This window comes from Otolemur garnettii, unplaced genomic scaffold (genome assembly GCF_000181295.1).
Source record: "Otolemur garnettii isolate 467f Iridium unplaced genomic scaffold, OtoGar3 scaffold00011, whole genome shotgun sequence".
Classification (NCBI taxonomy): Eukaryota; Metazoa; Chordata; class Mammalia; order Primates; family Galagidae; genus Otolemur; species Otolemur garnettii.
In genome coordinates, this window is record NW_003852406.1 from 3587130 (window position 1) to 3605926 (window position 18797).

The following is an 18797-nucleotide window of genomic DNA, read 5'->3' on the forward strand; positions in this document are numbered from 1 at the left end:
TTGAGCCACAGGCGCTGAGCCTATGTTAAGTTTTTAGTACATTAACTGCTAGTAATAACCTATAAGTCATTAAACAGAAACAAGAAGACTCGAAGTATTGCAATGAACATCTTTCACATCAATTTTCCCCCAATTTTGAATCATTTCCTTGATAATCCCTTAAAGAAAAATGATAGTAAATGATAAAGTATGGTACATGTATATAAGAAAATATTAGACAGATATTAAAATGATTTTGACAAGGAATTTTAAACAAAATAGCACAAAAATGCAGTGGAAAAGCAAAATAGAGAACTATCTATAATAATAATTTGCCCATCTATCCATTTATCTAGAGAAGGCAAAGAAGGAAATTTACTTAAACCCTAACTATCTCTGAGTGGTGGATTATGGGTAGATTTAATTTCCTTCTTAATCTTTTTTTTTTTTTTTGTAGAGACAGAATCTCACTTTATCACCCTTGGTAGAGTGCCATGGCATCACAGCTCACAGCAACCTCCAGCTCTTGGGCTTAGGGGATTTTCTTGCCTCAGCCTCCTGAGGAGCTGAGACTACAGGCGCCCACCATAACATCTGGCTATTTTTTGTTGCAGTTTGGCTGGGGCTGGGTTTGAACCCACCACCCTCGGTACATGGGGCCAGTGCTCTACCCACTGAGCCACAGGCGTGCCCCTTAATCTTTTTTTTTTTTTTATGTTTTCCAAATTCCCTTTCTCCCTCCTTAATTATTTTTTATTTATTTTTTATTTTTCGAGACAGTTTCACTTTGTCACCCTCAGTACAGTACCGTGATATCACAGTTTACGGCAACCTTCAGCTCTTGGATTTAGGGGATTCTTTTGCCTCAGCCTCCCGAGAAGCTGGGACTACAGGTGCCCGCCATAACGCCTGGCTATTTTTTGTTGCAGTATGGCCGGGGCTGGGTTAGAATCCTCCACCCTCAGTATATGGGGTTGGCACCCTACCCGCTGAGCCACAGGCACCACCCCCCCTTATTTTTTATTTATATATATGCCTATGGGATACAAGCACAATTTTGCCATGTTGATACATTGCACTGGTGAATCTAGGGCCTTCAGTGCATACATCCCCAAAGCAGTGCACATTGCACCCCATATTCCAAATTTTGTATAAGCACTATATATTTTTACAATAAAATACTTTAAAAGCTGTGTTAAAGAAGAAAGGAATTTTATTTATTTATTTTTTTAGAGACAGAGCCTCACTTTGTTGCCCTAGGTAGTGCCATGGCGTCATAGCTCACAGCAGCACCAGCTCTTGGGCTTAGGCATCTCTTGCCTCAGCCTCCTGAGTAGCTGGGACTATAGGGGCCTGCCATAGTGCCCAGATATTTTTTGTTGCATTTTTGCCGGGGCCAGGTTTGAACCTGCCATCCTCAGTATATGGGGCCAGCGCCCTAGTCACTGAGCCACAGGTGCTGCCCAAAGAGGAGAATTTTTTATAAGTAAAAATGCAGGCAATGAAAATAACAATAAACACAAATACACTGTAAGATAGCACACATTGTTTTCACTAAGTCTCAAATTTAAATCCTAAAATAAACAAAGATTTAATGCCAGAGCTAAACAAAATTTCCTCATGTTGCTAGTCTTCTGTGTCCTGATTTACCTCACGGTTAATCAGATATTCCTCCTAACAGTAGAAACCTCTGCTTACAATTCTGTCCTGAGTCTGTCTTCTCCACTACATTCTCACTCACTTTTCTTTGTATGCTAATGACACTCCCCAATTTTTATCTCTATCTCTAGCCAGGTCTATCTCCTGCACAGCAGACTCATTTATTCAACTGCCTATTGTTTCTCATCTCCTGGTGGTTCTATAGGTACTCTGAAATGTTCAACACTGAATTCATCATCTTTTTCCTCAGCCCTGTTGCCCTTCCTTTATCTCAGTGAATAGTGTCACCATCCACCCATTTAGTTTCCTAAGCCAGAAACCCCATTCTTTTCCTCTCTCCATACTGAATCCTTCATCAGATCCCATTAATTATGCCTCCAAGGGAGGATGTGGTGGCTCCTCTAATCCTAGCACATTGGGATTCCAGGTAGAAGGTTCACTTGAGGCTCGTAGTTTGAGACCAGCCTCGGCAACATATTAAGACTCTTGTCTGTACCAAAAAATTAAAAAAATAATGACTGAATATGGTAGCATACATCTTTAGTTCCAGCTACTTCGGAGGCTGAGGGGAGCAGGACTGCTTTAACCTAGGACTTCAAGGCTGCAGTGAGCAATGATCGTGCCCCTGCACTCCAGCCTGGGAGACAGAGCAAGATTTCTCTTAAATCCCTCCCCTGCCCAAAAGGTCAGGTGTGGTAGCTCATGACTATAATCCTAGAAGTCTAGGAGGCTGAGGCAGCAGGATCCCTTGAGCTCAGGAGTTGGAGACTTGCATGAACAAGAGTGAGACCCCATCTCTACTAAAAATAGAAAAAAATTAGCTGGGTTGGTGGCATGTATCTGTAATCCTAGTTACTCAGGAGGCTGAAGCAAGAGGATCACCTGAGCCCAAGAGTTTGAGGTTGCTGTGAGGTATGATGCCACAACACTTTACCCAGGGTAAAAGAGCAAGACTGTCTCAAAAAAAAAAAAAAAAAAAAAAAAAGGGCCTTGTTTACCACAAAGGAAATGTATATTAGCATAAGCTGAGATAACAGCTTTGTGAGGTAGACAAAGCCAAGTACTAACTAAATCTCAAAGAAATTACAAGACTTCCCCAAAAGAATTTTAAGCCAGTGTTTTTTCCTAGTAGCCTGTAACTTAATGTGTTAACCATCTCTCATTAAATAACATTACAAATAACACTACAGACCAACCACAAGATGAACATGAACTTTGAACTGTTTATCTACTATCAATATTGCAGCCACTCAACCCAAAGTATCTCTCTTTTTGTTCATGTGACCACTGACATACATGTGTGAGAGTGGATAAGGGGGGTAGTTTGTTATAACAGGGCAAAGCAGAGGCTAACTGCCTTACAGAGTGCTTTTACTTTTGGGGCAGTCAATGCAATGGTCCTGACCTCAATAGGCTAGGATTTCCCAACCCTCCTTAATTTCAATGCAGACTTCAATGGAATACCAAGAAAATTTAGGAAAAAAAGAAAAGAAGTTAATTTCAATGAAGAAACAATTCAAACATAACAAGATTCTGTTATTAAGATTTTCTTGTTCTAGGAATTTTATTTTATTATTATTTTTTTTTCCTTAGAGACGGAGTCTCACTTTATTGCCCTTGGTACAGTGCCATAGCGTCACAGCTCACAGCACCCTCCAACTCCTGGGTTTAAGCAATGCTCTTGCCTCAGCCTCCTGAGTAGCTGGGACTACAGGCATCCGCCACAATTCTCAGCTATTTTTTTGTTGCAGTTTGGCTGGGGCCGGGTTTGAACCCACCACTCTCAGTATATGGGGCCGGTGCCCTACCCACTGAGCCACAGGCGCCGCCCCATGTTCTAGGAATTTTAAAGAAAAGTCATCCTTGTTCACTTATTTATTTTATTTGTTTTTGAAACAGAGTCTTTCTGTTACCCCAGGCTAGAATGTCATGGTATCAACCTATCTCACAGCAACCTCAAAGTCCTGGGTTCAAGTGATCCTTCTGCCTCAGATTCCTGAGTGGCGACCACCACAACACTTGGCTAATTTTTCTATTTTTACTAGAGATAGGGTCTTGGTCTTGCTCAGGCTGGTCTCCAACTCCTGATCTCAAGGGATCCTCTTGCCTTGGCCTCTCAGAGTGCTAGGATTACAGGTGTGAGCTACCACACCTGGCCAACCATGTCCACTTAATCTCAATTAAGTGCCCTGTCTGGTTTAGTTAGGCCCATTTAAAGATGCTGGAGAGAACATACTATTTATCTGCAAAACATCAAGACTCTTACTATAAATAGCTAATGTCAATCTCAAAATTCAGTACTTATTTTATAGTTCCTTCTTACATAAAATCTACTTTAGTGTAGATTTGGCAAATGTACCTTGAAATACCATTTTATTTTCCACAATGCTCTCTCATTGCTTTTGGTAATTTTGTCTTGAGAGGTCAGGTTTTTGGCATAAGACTGCGGTGGAGATGAGAACTGATGATGCAGCAGGTGGACAGCGAGTAAGGAGGTAGGACAGTCTTCCGTGGGTATCCCCCGGGGGTTAGCTCTGGGATCCCCACGGACACCAACATCCCTATGCTCAAGTCCCTTATGCAAAAGGTGACACAGTATTTACATGTAACCTACGTCCACCCTCCTATATCCTTCAAATCACCTCTAGATTACTTACAATGCCCAGTACAATGTAAATGCTATGTAAATAATTGCGGTACTTCTTTTTGGTACATAAAAGCTTTGTTAGAGACATAGGAGTTCCCATTCAAACTGTTAGTGAATTATATTGTAACTTGGTAACCAAAAATCTAAGAACATACCTGATAGTTGTTACCTTTCCAGAACTTTCTCATTTCCTTACGTCTCCAAGCAACAACTGAGGCAGTAATAAGTGTGCAAGGTACTAAATAGAGGAGTGCAGGCTGCCCCTGCTTCATCAGCACCAGAACAACAAATGTAAGTATCATGCCAACGGCATACGCTGTAAGAAGAACACCAACGTATTACTCATTTCTATATGTTACCAAAGATAGGGTTTTCATCCCCTCATTGAAGTACTGATTTTCAAATATTTCTTTTCTTCCCTCTTTCTTTTTTTGAGAAAGAGTCTCATGCTGTTGCCCTTGGTAGAGTGCCGTGGTATCATAGCTCACAGCAACCTCAAACTCCTGGGCTCAAATGATCCTCTTGACTCAGCCTCCTGAGTAGCTGGGACTACAGGTGCCCACCACGATGCCCAGCTTGTTTTTCTATTTTTAGTAGAGAGGGGTCTTGTTCTTGCTTAGGCTGGTCTCAAACTCCTGAACTCAAGTGATCCACCTGCCTTGGCCTTCCAGAATGCTGGGATTACAGGTGTGAGCCACCAAATCTGGCTGATTTTCAAATATTTCTTAGAACATTTTTGTACTATGAATTCTTATTATAATTTCATTATTCTCTTAGACAGTAATTTGGAGAGATATTCTATAGAGGTTTTTAAAAATTTTGGAAACTTGGGCCAGTTGCAGTGGCTCAAACCTATAGCCCTAGCACTCTGGGAGGCCAAGATGGGCGGACTGCTTGAGCCCAGGAGTTCAAGACCAGCTTGAACAAGAGCAAAACCCCTTTCTACTAAAAACAGAAAAACTAGCTAGATGTTATGGCAGCCACCTGTAGTCCCAGCTTCTCAGGAGTCTGAGGCAAGAGGATCATTGGAGCACAAGAGTTTGAGGTTGCTGTGAGCTATGACACCACAGCACTCTATTGAGGGGGGCAAAGTGAGACTCCGTTTCAAAAAAAAAAAAAAGAAAAAGGAAACAGGTTAGTATTTCAATTATTACTAACTTAACAAACATTGATATAGATAATTCAAGAAAGTCTCGCATGGGTTGGCGCCTGTATCTCAGTGGTTAGGGTACCAGCCACATATACGGAGGCTGGCAGGTTGGAACCCAGCCCGGGCCTGCTAAACAACAAAGGCAACTGCAACAACGACAACAAAAAAGGCTGGGCATTGTGGCAGGTGCCTGTAGTCCCAACTACTTGAGAGGTGGAGGCAAGAGAATTGCTTAAGCCCAAGAGTTTGAAGTTGCTGTGAGCTGTGATACCACGGCACTTTACCAAGGATGACATATGAGACTCTGTCTCAGAAAAGAAAAAAGAAAGTCTCACGTATCTGTCACTATTAAGGATGCTGTTTCATGATTCCACATTTTAGATAACTAAACATGCACTCACAGGCATTAAAGGTTGCTTTGAAAAATTTTTCTATTATTGATTACATAATTTCCTAATCTTCTTTAGTAAGCTCCTACCAAACATTATTTGAACTTTTTTTTTTTTTGAGACAGAGTCTTACTATGTCATCCTTGGTAGAGTGCCATAGTGTCACAGCTCACAGCAACCTCAAACTCTAAGGCTTAAGCGATTTTCTTGCCTCAGGCCTCCCAAGTAGCTGGGACTACAGGTGCCTGCTACAATGCCCAGCTATTATTTGTTGCAGTTGTCGTTATTTAGCAGGCCCAGGCCGGGTTTGAACCTGCCAGCCCCAATGTATGTGGCTGGCGCCCTAATCACTGAGATATAGGCACCAAGCCTATTTGAACTTTTCCTTTCTTTTTCCTGAATTAAAGTTTTTCTTTTTTTTATTTTTGTTTTATTAAATCATAGCTGTGTACATTAATACTATCATGGGGTACAGTGTGCTGTTTCTATATACAATTTGAAATACTTTCATCCAACTGGTTAACATAGCCTTCATGTCATTTTCTTAGTTATTGTGTTAAGACATTCATATTCTACATTTAGAGAGATTCACACATACCCTTGAACTTTTCTTAATGACCTTTCTTTCATCATGTACAGAGGAGTTCAGAATACTGGAGCTTTACTGACAATTTAATCTAGCTCCTCATTTTAAAGATGAGGCATAAGGACCAGGGAGTTTACGTGAGTTGCCCACATTTACACAGTAAAATTAATGACTATTCCTATAATCTGCCTCTTTTACTCTAACACACTGAGTGGTACTGAACTCTAACACAGTAATCCCCTCAGACAGCATACATTTAGTGGCCTCAAACTGCTTTTCTGTTTCTTTATAGTTTTTTTTCATCCTCTCCCTCACTTAGCTATTTTCTTGCTGTCAAGGTACATGTTTCTAACATCTTTGTCTACTATTAATATATACTTTTAGTTTACTGAATTTAATTCCACCACGGACTTGAAATCTTGCTAGAATAATATCTAAATGGCTTGGGGAGAGGTTATTTATCTAAATATAAAAAGCTTTGGTATATGGACTTTGAGATATCTATTTGATATGTTTCAATGTACCAGGGTATTTTTTTTTTGTCTCATTTACTGTTTTTTTTTTTTTTTAACTCTGTTCTCAATAATAGAAAGACAGAAACAAGTGATGACAACCTCTGCTATTTCAGGTGAGAGGTTATTGTGCCATAAATTTATTTAAATAAATATATAATAACCCATATACTATTTAAAAAAAAATCTCATAATACGGCATTTATTGACTACTTACGTGCCAGGTGTTCTAATAAGCATTTATATATACAATCTTATCTTTTTTATATCAAATTTCCTTTATTTATCTTTTTTTTTTTTTTGAGGCAGAGTCTTACTCTGTCATCTTGGGCTAGAGTGCTGTGGCATCAGCCTATTTTACAGTAATCTCAACTCCTGGGTTCAAGCGATTCTCCTGCCTCAGCCTCCCAAGCAGCTGGGACTATAGATACCTGCCAAAATGCCTGGCTAGTTTTTCTTTCTTTTTTTTTTTTTTTTTTTGAGACAAAGTCTCACTTTGTCACCCTTGGTAGAGTGCCGTAGCATCACAGCTCACGGCGACCTCAAACTCTCGGGCTTAAGTGATTCTCTTGCCTCAGCCTCCCAAGTAGCTAGGACTACAGTGCCCACCACAATGCCCAGCTATTTTTAGAGATGGGGGGCTTGCTCTGGCTCAGCTGGTCTCGAACTTGTGAGCTCAGGCAATCCACCTGCCTTGACTTCCCACAGTACTAGGATTACAGGTGTGAGCCATGGCGCCTGCCCTTAGTTTTTCTATTTTTAGTAGAGACAGGGTCTTGCTCTTGCTCAGGCTGGTCTCAGGTGGTCTTTAACTCTTGAGCTCAAGCTATCCTCTGGCCTTGACCTCTCAAAGGGCTAAGACTATAGGCATGACCCATGGGGCTGGCTTGAATTTTCTTTTTAAACCTCCAGAATTTTGTGACATAAATAGTAAAGTATGACTATCTTTTTTTTTTAGAGACAGAGTCTCATTTTGTTGCTCTTGGTAGAGTGCCATGGCATCACAGCTCAAAGCAACCTCGAGCTCTTGGGCTTAGGTGATTCTCTTGCCTCAGCCTTCAAAGTAGCTGGGACTAAAGGGGCCTGCCACAACACCTGGCTATTTTTTTGTTGCAGTTTGACCGGGGCTGGGTTTGAAGGCGCCACCCTCAGTATATGGGGCTGTCACCTACTCACTGCTGCCCGACTATCCCTTTTTGATGGAAGAATTTATCAACAACAAAGAATAAAAATTCCAAACGCATTATTTTTAGACCTCTGCCTTTTCCTCCAGATAATAGAATTCAACATAAAAGAAAAAACACCCAAATTTACCAATTGTGGAGGAAATGTAGTACACAGAAGAAGAGCCAGTCAGAACATCAAATCTTCTACAGTATGCAATCAATAGGCCTAAACAAAAAACCAAAAGTCTACATTATTTTCTTAAAACAACAACAACACAAATTCAATTGTTAACTATGGTGACAGTATACGCTATATTGTATTTAATTTTCTTTTTTTCTTTTTTTCTTTTTTGGAGACAGTGTCTCACTTTGTTGTCCTGAGTAGAGTGCTATGGTGTCATAGCTCACAGCAACCTCAAACTCTTAGGCTCAAGTGATCTTCTTGCCTCAGTCTCTCTAGTAGCTGGGAACTATAGGCACCTACTACAATGTCTGGCTACTTTTAGACTCAGGGTCTCCCTCTTGCTCAGGCTGGTCTCGAATTCCTGAACTCAAGCAATTTATTTTATTTTATTTTATTTTTTGAGACAGAGCCTCAAGCTGTTGCCCTGGGTAGAGTGCCATGGCATCACAGCTCATAGTAACCTCCAACTCCTGGGCTGAGCTTAAGTGATTCTCTTGCTTCAGCCTCCCAAGTAACTGGGACTACAAGCACCTGCCACAACGCCTGGCTATTTTTTGGTGGTAGTTGTCATTGTTGTTTGGCAAGCCTGGGCTGGATTTGAACCTATCAGCTCTGGTGTATGTGGCTGGTGTCTTAGCTGCTTGAGCTACAGGAGCTGAGCCTTATATTTAACTTTAAACTAATATTTTAAAATAGACATAATAGAAAGTCTATGTTTGGCATTATTATACTCAACTTCCAAGGAGTCACAAAATGATACTTTTTGGGGGGAAAAATGTTAAACTGATTCTAGCTGCTTCATCTAAGATACTCTTTGAGCCCTGGGAAATATTACAGTACTTTGGTTGTTACCATTTGAGCTTTACCTTATATCCCTCAATATGTGTTTTTCTATCTTTATCACTAATCGTAGCTCTGGCAACAGCCAGAAATAATTAATATAGACTAGGAAACTTTTAATAGACATACGACAATTTTAAACCATCAGTATGTTTTTCACTAAAATTGTTACAACTGTTTACCTGGTACAATAATGTCTCCAAAACCCAATATTGAAACAGGCATGAGGCACACACTCATTACTGAGAAACAGATCAGCTTTGGCACTCTGATGACAACTGGCAACTGTTAAAAAAAAAAAAAAAAAGCTACCAATAAAACTCTTAGCAATTTTTACCCATATCTTTTAGAAAGAGAATGATTGATATTAGAATAATTGTTTTAACACTTCAAAATTGACATTTTAAAAGGACTTGAAATTAGAGAACACAAACTAGGCATTCATACATGTACATACTCTGAAGGTATAGAAAGCTTGAAAGAAATAGATATGCAGTTTGGAGAATGAAACCCAACACACATGTAGGATTAACAGTATTAGCCTACTATCTCCACATTTAATCGTTTTCTTTTTTTTCTCTTTTTAAGACTCAGGCCTTGAAACCAATTTTTTTTTTTTTTTTCCAATCGGAATTCTTGCCCAAAGAAGAATCTTGACTCAGAGGATATGATTTAAAGTCCAATGAACATATCTGAAATACAATCCTTACTTTCTCATGGGGAGCTGAGGGCTGAGCAGTGGCTTCCACCAAGTTTCCACCATTCTAGGATGAAACCCAAGTCAATAGGTATTTAATAATTTAGAATAACTAAGAAAAGGGGTATATTTTGTGAGAAATAAGTTTTACAATACCTTAACATGCACTACATGACCAATTACACAAGAAGACAAAATGATTCACTGGATACACATATATACACTGGGGACCTATTCCCATGCAATTGCCATCCCTACCTTTTCGGTATTTCCAAAAGGTCCAGCTGCAAGTTCAACCATGATACTCTCACCATTCTAAAATTAAGGAAGAAAATAAAAGAAGTTGTCCTATCGTTTAAGGAGAATAATTTGCTATTATTGAAGAATGATTTAAGTAATCCCCATGGTACATTGCTTACTGTAAACTTAGGGCAGATGGGCTTTAGCTGCCTTTTTTCCTAAAATAGTCTCTGTATATGCAAAAATTGAAGTCATTTAAAACAAAAACCCACCTAGCACACTGTTCTACTTTATCAGAGCTCAACAATTACCAGAAACTGACAAATGAACCATACAGAGATGATTCATGTGAACCCTGAACTCTGATACATACTGACATATTCATATCTAACATTTGTAATGGATTATAAATTTTAATTAGTTGAATTATGTCATATGTGAGGTCTGACAATTAAGTTGGTGAACCTGCCACTGTACACTTATGTTGACAGTACTGTACAAATAACTTGATAAGGTTTCATAACCTTGGGATATCAGTGTCTCACAGCTGTGTTCATGTTGATGTGTGCCAGTGCCTTGCTGAGTCGTGTTCAGTATTGTTGTTGTGTGAATGGGGGAGCTTGAATTAGAGCAACAAACAATCATTAAATTTCTTGTTAAATTTGGCAAGAGTGGAAGTGAAATCAGGGATGTGTTAGTTCAAGTTTACGGGGATAATGCCATGAAGATGATGGCAGTGTACAAATGGATTAAACATTTTTCTAAGAGGAGAGAAAGGGTCACTGATGAAGAGAGATCTGGGCAGCCAATTACAAATAGAACTGGTGAAAACATTGCAGAAATTCATCGAGTTGTGTGTCAAAATCAGCAGCTGATTGTGAAAAGCATGGTAGTCTAAGTAAACATCAATAGAGAAATAGGAAAACCTTAACTGAAAATCTTGGCATGAGAAAGATGGGTTCTTGCAGCAGGACAAGGCCCCAGCTCACACAGCATGTCTCTGAGGGAGTTTCAGCCAGTAAACAAATAACTGTGTTGGAACACCATCCCTACTCTTCTGATCTGGCTCCCCATGACTTTTTTCTTTACCCAAACATAATGGAAATATGAAAGGAAGACATTTTGGTGATTTTCAGGACATCAAGGGTAATATGACAACAGCTTTGACGGCCATTCCAGAAGAAAAAGTTCCAAAATTGCTCTGAAGGATGGACTAGGAGCTGGCATAGCTTCTCAAAGGGAATACTTCAAAGGTGACTGTAGTGATACTCAGCAATGAGGTATGTGACACTTTTCCTTGGAAAAGTTGTCGAACCTAATTATTAGCCTCTGTACTATGGTTCTTAGTCATTTTCAGCAATTTCAACGAAGATAGACAAACTAAAATCCTTTATACATAGCTTTGCAACAAATATTGGTAACATAATTTGAATAAATATATATCTGACCTTCTGGTTACTCACCACAGTAACAAAACAATGAAACCAAACTTGAGAAAAACCAACCCTATAGAACCCTGATTCTCTAACCTGATTCCGCTCTGATTTCAGTCCTGCCAGCTTTTAATGTTCCAATCAAAACATCAACCTTAGCTAAATTTCCGTTCCTTGTGTCTGGATAAAGTCTTTTTATGGGGGCTGTGTGAGTTTACAAAAAGGTTTTCTCCTGATAGCCAAGTCTGTTGTGGAGAAGAAAAATGTTTAGCGCTAGCAAGTGAAGATTGCATTAAATATCCATTTTATGTTTCATACTGTGATAAACATATAAGCAAAATAGGTAAGAAGAAGATAAACAAATGTTGAATGTTAGGAACATTTGATACACTAACTAAAATATTTTCCATGTGGGTGGAGCTCACAGGAGAAAAATTACTTGAGTGTTTTTTTGTTTTTTTGTTTTTTTTTTTTGAGACAGAGCCTCAAGCTGTCCCCCTGGGCAGAGTGCCGTGGCATTACAGCTCACAGCAACCTCCAACTCCTGGGCTCAAGCGAGTCTCTTGCCTCCACCTCCCAAGTAGCTGGGACCACAGGCGCCCGCCACAACGCCCGGCTATTTTTTGGTTGCAGCCGTCATTGTTGTTTGGCGGGTCCGGGCTGGGGATTCGAACCCGCCACCTTAGGTGTACGTGGCTGGCGCCTTAGCCGGTTGAGCTATAGGCGCCGAGTCTACTTGAGTGTTTTTGAAAGGACCTCACTGATACTGGAGCTGAGTAAAGAAGGATAAAATCTCCAGCTACAGAACTCTTTTTCTCATGTTAAGCTTTGAGTTTCAGAGGGGTTAATCACAGGAGTTTACGAAAATAAACTAATAAAAAATACTGTTCCTTAAAGTAAAGTAAATTCCCAGGTTGTGATCAAATTTCCAGATAGAGTTCGTTTTGGTTTGTTTTTCAATTGTTATTTAAAACACTTAACTGAAGGTCATTACTGACATCCTCCCATACATTCAAAGATACCTGAGTAACTACTATTTGCAAGATACACTACTACATATAATGGTAAATGGAAAAAATGGGTAAGACAGGTTCTTATTGCTGTAGGAGTAATACACTACGAGCCCTGCCAACTCACTAGAAGGCCACTAATACCTGGGGTGAGAACATGTTTAGGATTCCAACGTTTAATCCTTCTACAACTCTACAACAATGAATTCCAAAGAGAACATCAGCTTTTTCCACTGTATTGTTAGAAACCATATTCCTAGTTAGTAGGAACTAAGAAAAAAGACAAAAAAATTCCTAAGCATATGATAAAGAAAGGAAACTAAAAGACATCTTTATTATGTGTATTATCCTTTACCTTTGAAATTCTAAAAACGTTTCACATGCAGGGAACAGAGATCATTTTCTGGCAAGTATGTTTGATATTCATAGTGATAATAGTGTTAGAATGGAAAAATTAGTTTTAAAAAGAATTTAGTTACAGTTTATAGCTACATCTGTTGTGTGATCTGCATTATTTACTGATTTATGGGCAAGGCTTTGTAGAGAGAATACTTGACTTTCACTGATGGGGTACCTTATAAAAAACATATTTTTGAATTGAGTAAATGGATACAAGCTAGGACAGCTTTGGGAAGAAATACAAAATTCTTCAATAAATCAATGAGTTTAGTTATAACTTTTAATACTAAATCTATGCCTTATTAGAATACTATTGTTCAATGAAGTCAATGAGTCAAATGGCTTATCATTAATTCATGGACAGGTGCTAGTAAAAGCCAGGGTAGCTGTAATTGAGGCAGTTCACTGTATTTGCTATCTAGTTGCAATTTTAGCTCTCCGCAGTAGGGCATATGTTTGTACTTAGGCCATTATAGCAGATATAAGAAGTGCAGATTGTTACAGTGATTTCCTAGGTAGTAAAGTACAAAGAAAGCATAAAAGAATGAATGGGAAAAGTAGCGAATACCAAATACTAAATGTGAATGTGACAAAGGATAAAGGGATGATATGAAGTAACAAATAAAGAATCAAAGTAGAGGAAAGAAGGAGAATTAAGCAACAGTTAATACATTCATGAGACAGGAAAAGGGTCAAGTAGAAAAACTGGGCAAATAATGGAACTACCATACTCATCCAATACCCCTCCTCATTTTATTGTGGAGCGCAGTAGGGTACATATGACCAACAGTTGCCAGATGCTATGACTCTAACCTCATGGAAAAAGCCAGTCTGAGAGAATAAACAAATGGACAGAAGGAGAAAGGGAAGCATGTGGGTGGGTCTAAGCCCTTGGGTCTGGTTTCTCCTGAGGTTCACTCCACCCAAGACTCTACATGCTGCCTCATACAAGGGACCTTTTTGGTACAGAAGGCTTAGGTTGGGTTCTGTCAGTTGCAACCAAAAGAATTTTACTGTTGGGGTTGGGAGGATGAAAAGCTAGCAATACTTTCTCACACAATGGATTAAGTAACTGAAGCAGAAAGGCTTCAGTGACTAGCCAGGGTTGTAAAGTGAAAGAGCTCTACTCTGGGCCTTCAGACATCCAGTGTTGTTTTCTTTCTTAGTCTCAAACTAGGGTTTCAGAAATGAAAGTAGAAATGATACTTTTTCTTTTTCTGCTTATAGAAAACATTTACTATCTCATACTAATAAGAAAAATCATTTTAAAAAGGGAAGAAAAATTATATTTTCATATTTATATCAGTCAGTAGATTTTTTTGTATCTAATGAAATGGATTAAAGGCTTAGAAATACCCCTCTATTAAAAGCCAATTTCAGTGCTCTTGAAATTAATAATCTAATAACAGGTTTAAGATTTTCATTTTTTAGCATGTTTCTTCATAGATTTCAATAATATGGTCATACCTTGGTGATGAATGGTGTTATGAAAACAAAAAATACATCATAGAAGAGGAGAAGGCCTAGAAGTATCACACATGACTGTTGAAGAAACAAATGTAAAGGTCAATTATCATACCATATCTAAATTAAGAGATTAAATTATTTCATAAATATAAAAAAAGAATATGTTTGAATACTATTTTTATAAAGGTATTTTATAGTTATTGCTATGTATTGTTTTATTTTACAAAACACTTTAAAACCCTTATCTTGGCTGGGCACAGTGGCTCATGCCTATAATCTCGGTGGTTTAGGAGGCTGAGGCAGGAGGCCAGGAGCTTAAGACCAGCTTGGGGAATATACACATCTCTACAAAAAAACAGAAAAATTACCCAGGCATGGTATCATGTGTTTGTACTCCCAGCTACTCATGAGGCTGAGGCAGGAGGATGGTTTGAGCCCAGGAATTTGAGGCTGTAGTAAACTATGATCAGGTCATTGTACTCCAGCCTGGGCAATAGAATGAGACCCTGTCTCTAAAAAACAACCAAACTAACTCTTCATCTCATTTTTAAAAAAATGACTGAATCAAAGAAATGTTCATCTCTCATTATTTAGTCTTACAAGGATTTATTATTCATTCTTATAAAGATTTTATGCATTTGGTATATTATATTAAGGATAAAAAATATTTTAGCTAGCAAACCAATGGTTGCCTCGGCCTAGGGGTTATGACTGATGGCAAAGGCCAAGATAACAACTTTTTGAAGAGATGAAAAATGTTCTATTACTTCACTGGGATGGTGGTTACAAAATTATACATTTGCAAAATTTCAACAAACAGTGCACTAAAAATAGGTGCTTTTAATTATAGGTAAATTTATACCTTAATAAAGTTATTTTTTTAAAAAGACAGTATACTTTACCTTGAAGTTGGGTAGCTTTAGTGTTTTAATTAAATTCAGACAGAAAGCAATTCCCAAGATATCCTGTAAAATCCAAGCCCACCTAAAATCAAGATATTATTTATTGCATTATCTAGTTATTTTTAGATGAAACTTTTCAAAATAAATAGACCACTAAGTAATACCATTCAATTACCATTATTTGACTATACAGCTTTAACATAAAGGGAACTAGAACTATGCAACTTACTATATGAGAAATTAACATGCATAACTACCAACTGATTATCACACCTGAAGCTGCCTGAAGTTGCATGAACTTTGTTTCTCAAATTTTAGGCCATTAAATCCTTTTGGTTTTCAATACTTTTATTAATAAAGCATTAAAAAAAACCTAAGTATATATTTTTTTCTGGTTATCCTTCTGGCAAATGGACAAATATCTGTATATTTTCTTATATCTCTCCTTCTTTCTTATATGACAGGTAGCATACTCTATATATATTTTTGTACTTTTTTCACTTAAAAATATATTCTGGAAATCACTGCATATTAATTCATAGAGCTTGTCTTCCTTTTTTAGTGTTGTATTGCATTCCATTGTGTGGCTATCTACACATATACAATTAGGTATTTTTTAAAAGTCTATTTCAGTCCAGATGTCTAAATCAAAATTCATATTTCCTTCTCTGTATGAGCACAAATCCATTAACATAAGATCTGCTTATTTAAAAAGTAGTTTGTTTCATGACTGGTGTTCTAAGATAAAAGCAAAAAAAATACCATAATGATCATAATGGATAAATATCAGGATAAGATATAAAAAAAATCTAGCCTTAATCTAAAAGCAAACATATTGAAGAGTCATACCTATCTTCGTTTCGAAATACAGCCCAAACAACAGCTACTGCGATACACAGTCCAGAGAGAAAAATAAGTCTCACTTCAATGCTTTTTCCACGAAACACAATCCTAAAAAAGAGATTGAAATACTTAGGTTTACATTATGAATGAAATACAATGATCACTTTTTGTTTGTTTGTTTGAGACAGAGCCTCAAGCTGTCACCCTGGGTAAAGTGACGCGGCATCACAGCTCACAGCAACCTCCAACTCCTAGGCTCAAGTGAGTCTCCTGTCTCTGCCTCCCAAGTAGCTGGGACTACGGGCACCTGCCACAACGCCGGGCTATTTTTTAGTTGCAGCTGTCACTGTTGTTTGGCAGGCCAGGGCTGGATTTGGACTGCCACTTTAGGTGTATGTGGCTGGCGCCTTAGCCACTTGAGCCACAGGCGCTGAGCCTTTTTTTTTTTTTTTTTAGAGACAGAGTTTCACTTTATCACCCTCGGTAGAGTGCCATGACGTCACAGCTCACAGCAACCTCCAACTCCTGGGCTTAGGCGATTCTCTTGCCTCAGCCTCCCAAGTAGCTGGGACTACAGGCGCCTGCCACAAGGCCCTGCTATTTTGTTGTTGTTGTTGTTGCAGTTTGGCTGGGACCAGGTTCCAACCTGCCACCCTCAGTATACGAGACCAGTGCCCTACCCAGTGAGCCACAGGTGCCACCCCACTTTTCTTTTTTTGAAACAGAGTTGCCCCTGGTAGAGGGCATCACAGCTTACACCAACCTCAAACTCTTGGGCTCAAGCAATTCTCTTGCCTCAGCTGCCCAATTAGCTGAGACTACAGGCACCCGCCACAATGCCCATTTTTAGAGACAGGATCTCACTCTTACTCAGGCTAGTCTCAAACCCATGAGCTTAAGCACTCTACCTGCCTCGGCCTCCCAGAGTGCTAGGATTACAAGAGTGAGCCACCAAGCCAGGCCTACAATGTTCACTTGATTCAAGAACTGGTAAATGCTAACTACCGTCATAAGAAGTTACTGAAATACCAATTTAAAAGTCTTGATTTTAAGTAAAACGAATGAGACAATAAAATGCTTATCAGTTTATCAGCTTATGAAAGGTACTTTTTTTTTTTTTTGAGGCAGAGTCTTACTATGTCACCCTTAGCAGAGTCCTATGGAGTCATGGCTCCAAGCAACCTATCTTGGGCTCAAGCGATTCTCCTGCCTCAGCCTCCCAAGTAGCTGTAACTACAGGCGCCCACCACAATGCCCAGCTATTTTTAGAGATGAGGTCTCACACTGGCTCAGGCTGGTCTCAAACCTGTGAGCTCAGGCAATTCGCCTGCCTCGGCCTCCCAGAGTGCTAGAATTACAGGTGTAACCCACTGCACCTGACCCAAAAGGTACCCCATCTGTGCTTCCAATATAGTAGCTATTACAAACTGATGGGAATGAGAAACTAAATTTTTAATTTTAACTTTAGTTAATTTAAACAACCATAAGTCTAATGTATACCAAACTGCACAGATTTAAAATAATACTTCTAGAGGGACTTTATCTAATAAATGCAATCAGTTCAACCTAATTCTTTGTACCCTCAGTGAATCCCAAACAATAAAAAAAAAAAATAAAATATTACTTCTAGTTTTCCTTGTTTTTTTAAATTGTATCAACATTATAAAAGCCCCCATAAGAGATACATACGTGCATCGTCCCCATGGTATCTTATGAATTAGTGCAGCAAGACAGTTGTACAGACTCATTGCTGATGCTATGCAGAAAATTCCTATCATAACATAAACTAGAAAAAAACAAGACACTAAATTAAATGAGAACAGAAGGAAATGTGATAAGGAAATATTTAGACAAGCAATATTAATTCTTTGGCTTTTTCTTTGTTTGGATTATGATAGTCTGAATGCAGTGATTACAGTATTACCTGAATCAGAAACTAAACTTCAAATATTTAGATCTTGAGGGTTAAAGAGGGGCTGCTTTTGTGTTGTTTTAGTCTCACTATATATTGATAAGATTGTCTAAGGGGCTGAAGCTGGCTCTATATTTTCTATCATTCGATGATTCCAAGCTGACATGTTTGTTAAAAATTTCTATGACGTGAGTTACAGATATTTATGAATATTTCATTTAAATGTAAGGAATGGAAGAATAAAAAACACTAACAATTACTTTTAAAAATGTAACCTGAGGATGAGAATTAACAATTAACTTAGACATTGACTACACTAACAATATTTTCCTATGGATAATTTATCTATAACAACTTGACTAGATAAAACCAAATCTGGCTGGGCATAGTGGCTCACACTTGTAATCCTAGCACTTTGGGAGGCCAAGGTGGGAGGATCACTTGAGTTCACTCTGTCTTTACAGAAAATAGAAAATTAGCTGAGTGTGATAGTGTGTACCTACAGTTCCAACTACTAGGCTGAGGCAGGAGGACAACTTTTGCCCAGGAGTTTGAGGCTACACCACTGCACTCCAGCCTGGGTAATAGAGATAAACTCTGTCTCAAAAAAAAAAAAAAAAAAAAATTAAGCCCCTAGCACAGTGGTTACGGCACCAGCCACGTACACTGAGGGTGGCAGGTTTGATCCTGGCCCAGGTCAGCTAAACAATAATGACAACTGCAACAAAAAAATAGCTGGGCATTGTGGCAGGCACCTGTAGTCCCAGCTACTTGGTAGGCTG

General features: G+C 38.7%; 1 protein-coding gene across 2 annotated transcripts in view; it reads right to left on the bottom strand.

Moving 5' to 3' along the window:
• Positions 1-18797, bottom strand: part of SPPL2A (signal peptide peptidase like 2A) — a 41940-nt gene that overhangs the window by 8379 nt on the left and 14764 nt on the right. Inside the window, exons 7-15 of one of the 2 annotated variants that reach the window (XM_012801986.2) lie at positions 17793-17889; positions 16110-16211; positions 15261-15342; positions 14359-14433; positions 10068-10124; positions 9823-9876; positions 9295-9397; positions 8237-8314; positions 4441-4601 (exon numbers count right to left, since the gene is read on the bottom strand). In XM_012801986.2, the coding sequence (XP_012657440.2) occupies positions 4441-4601; positions 8237-8314; positions 9295-9397; positions 9823-9876; positions 10068-10124; positions 14359-14433; positions 15261-15342; positions 16110-16211; positions 17793-17889 (809 nt within the window). The remainder of the gene's footprint in view (positions 1-4440; positions 4602-8236; positions 8315-9294; positions 9398-9822; positions 9877-10067; positions 10125-14358; positions 14434-15260; positions 15343-16109; positions 16212-17792; positions 17890-18797) is intronic. The other variant, XM_023510117.1, reaches the window with a different exon arrangement.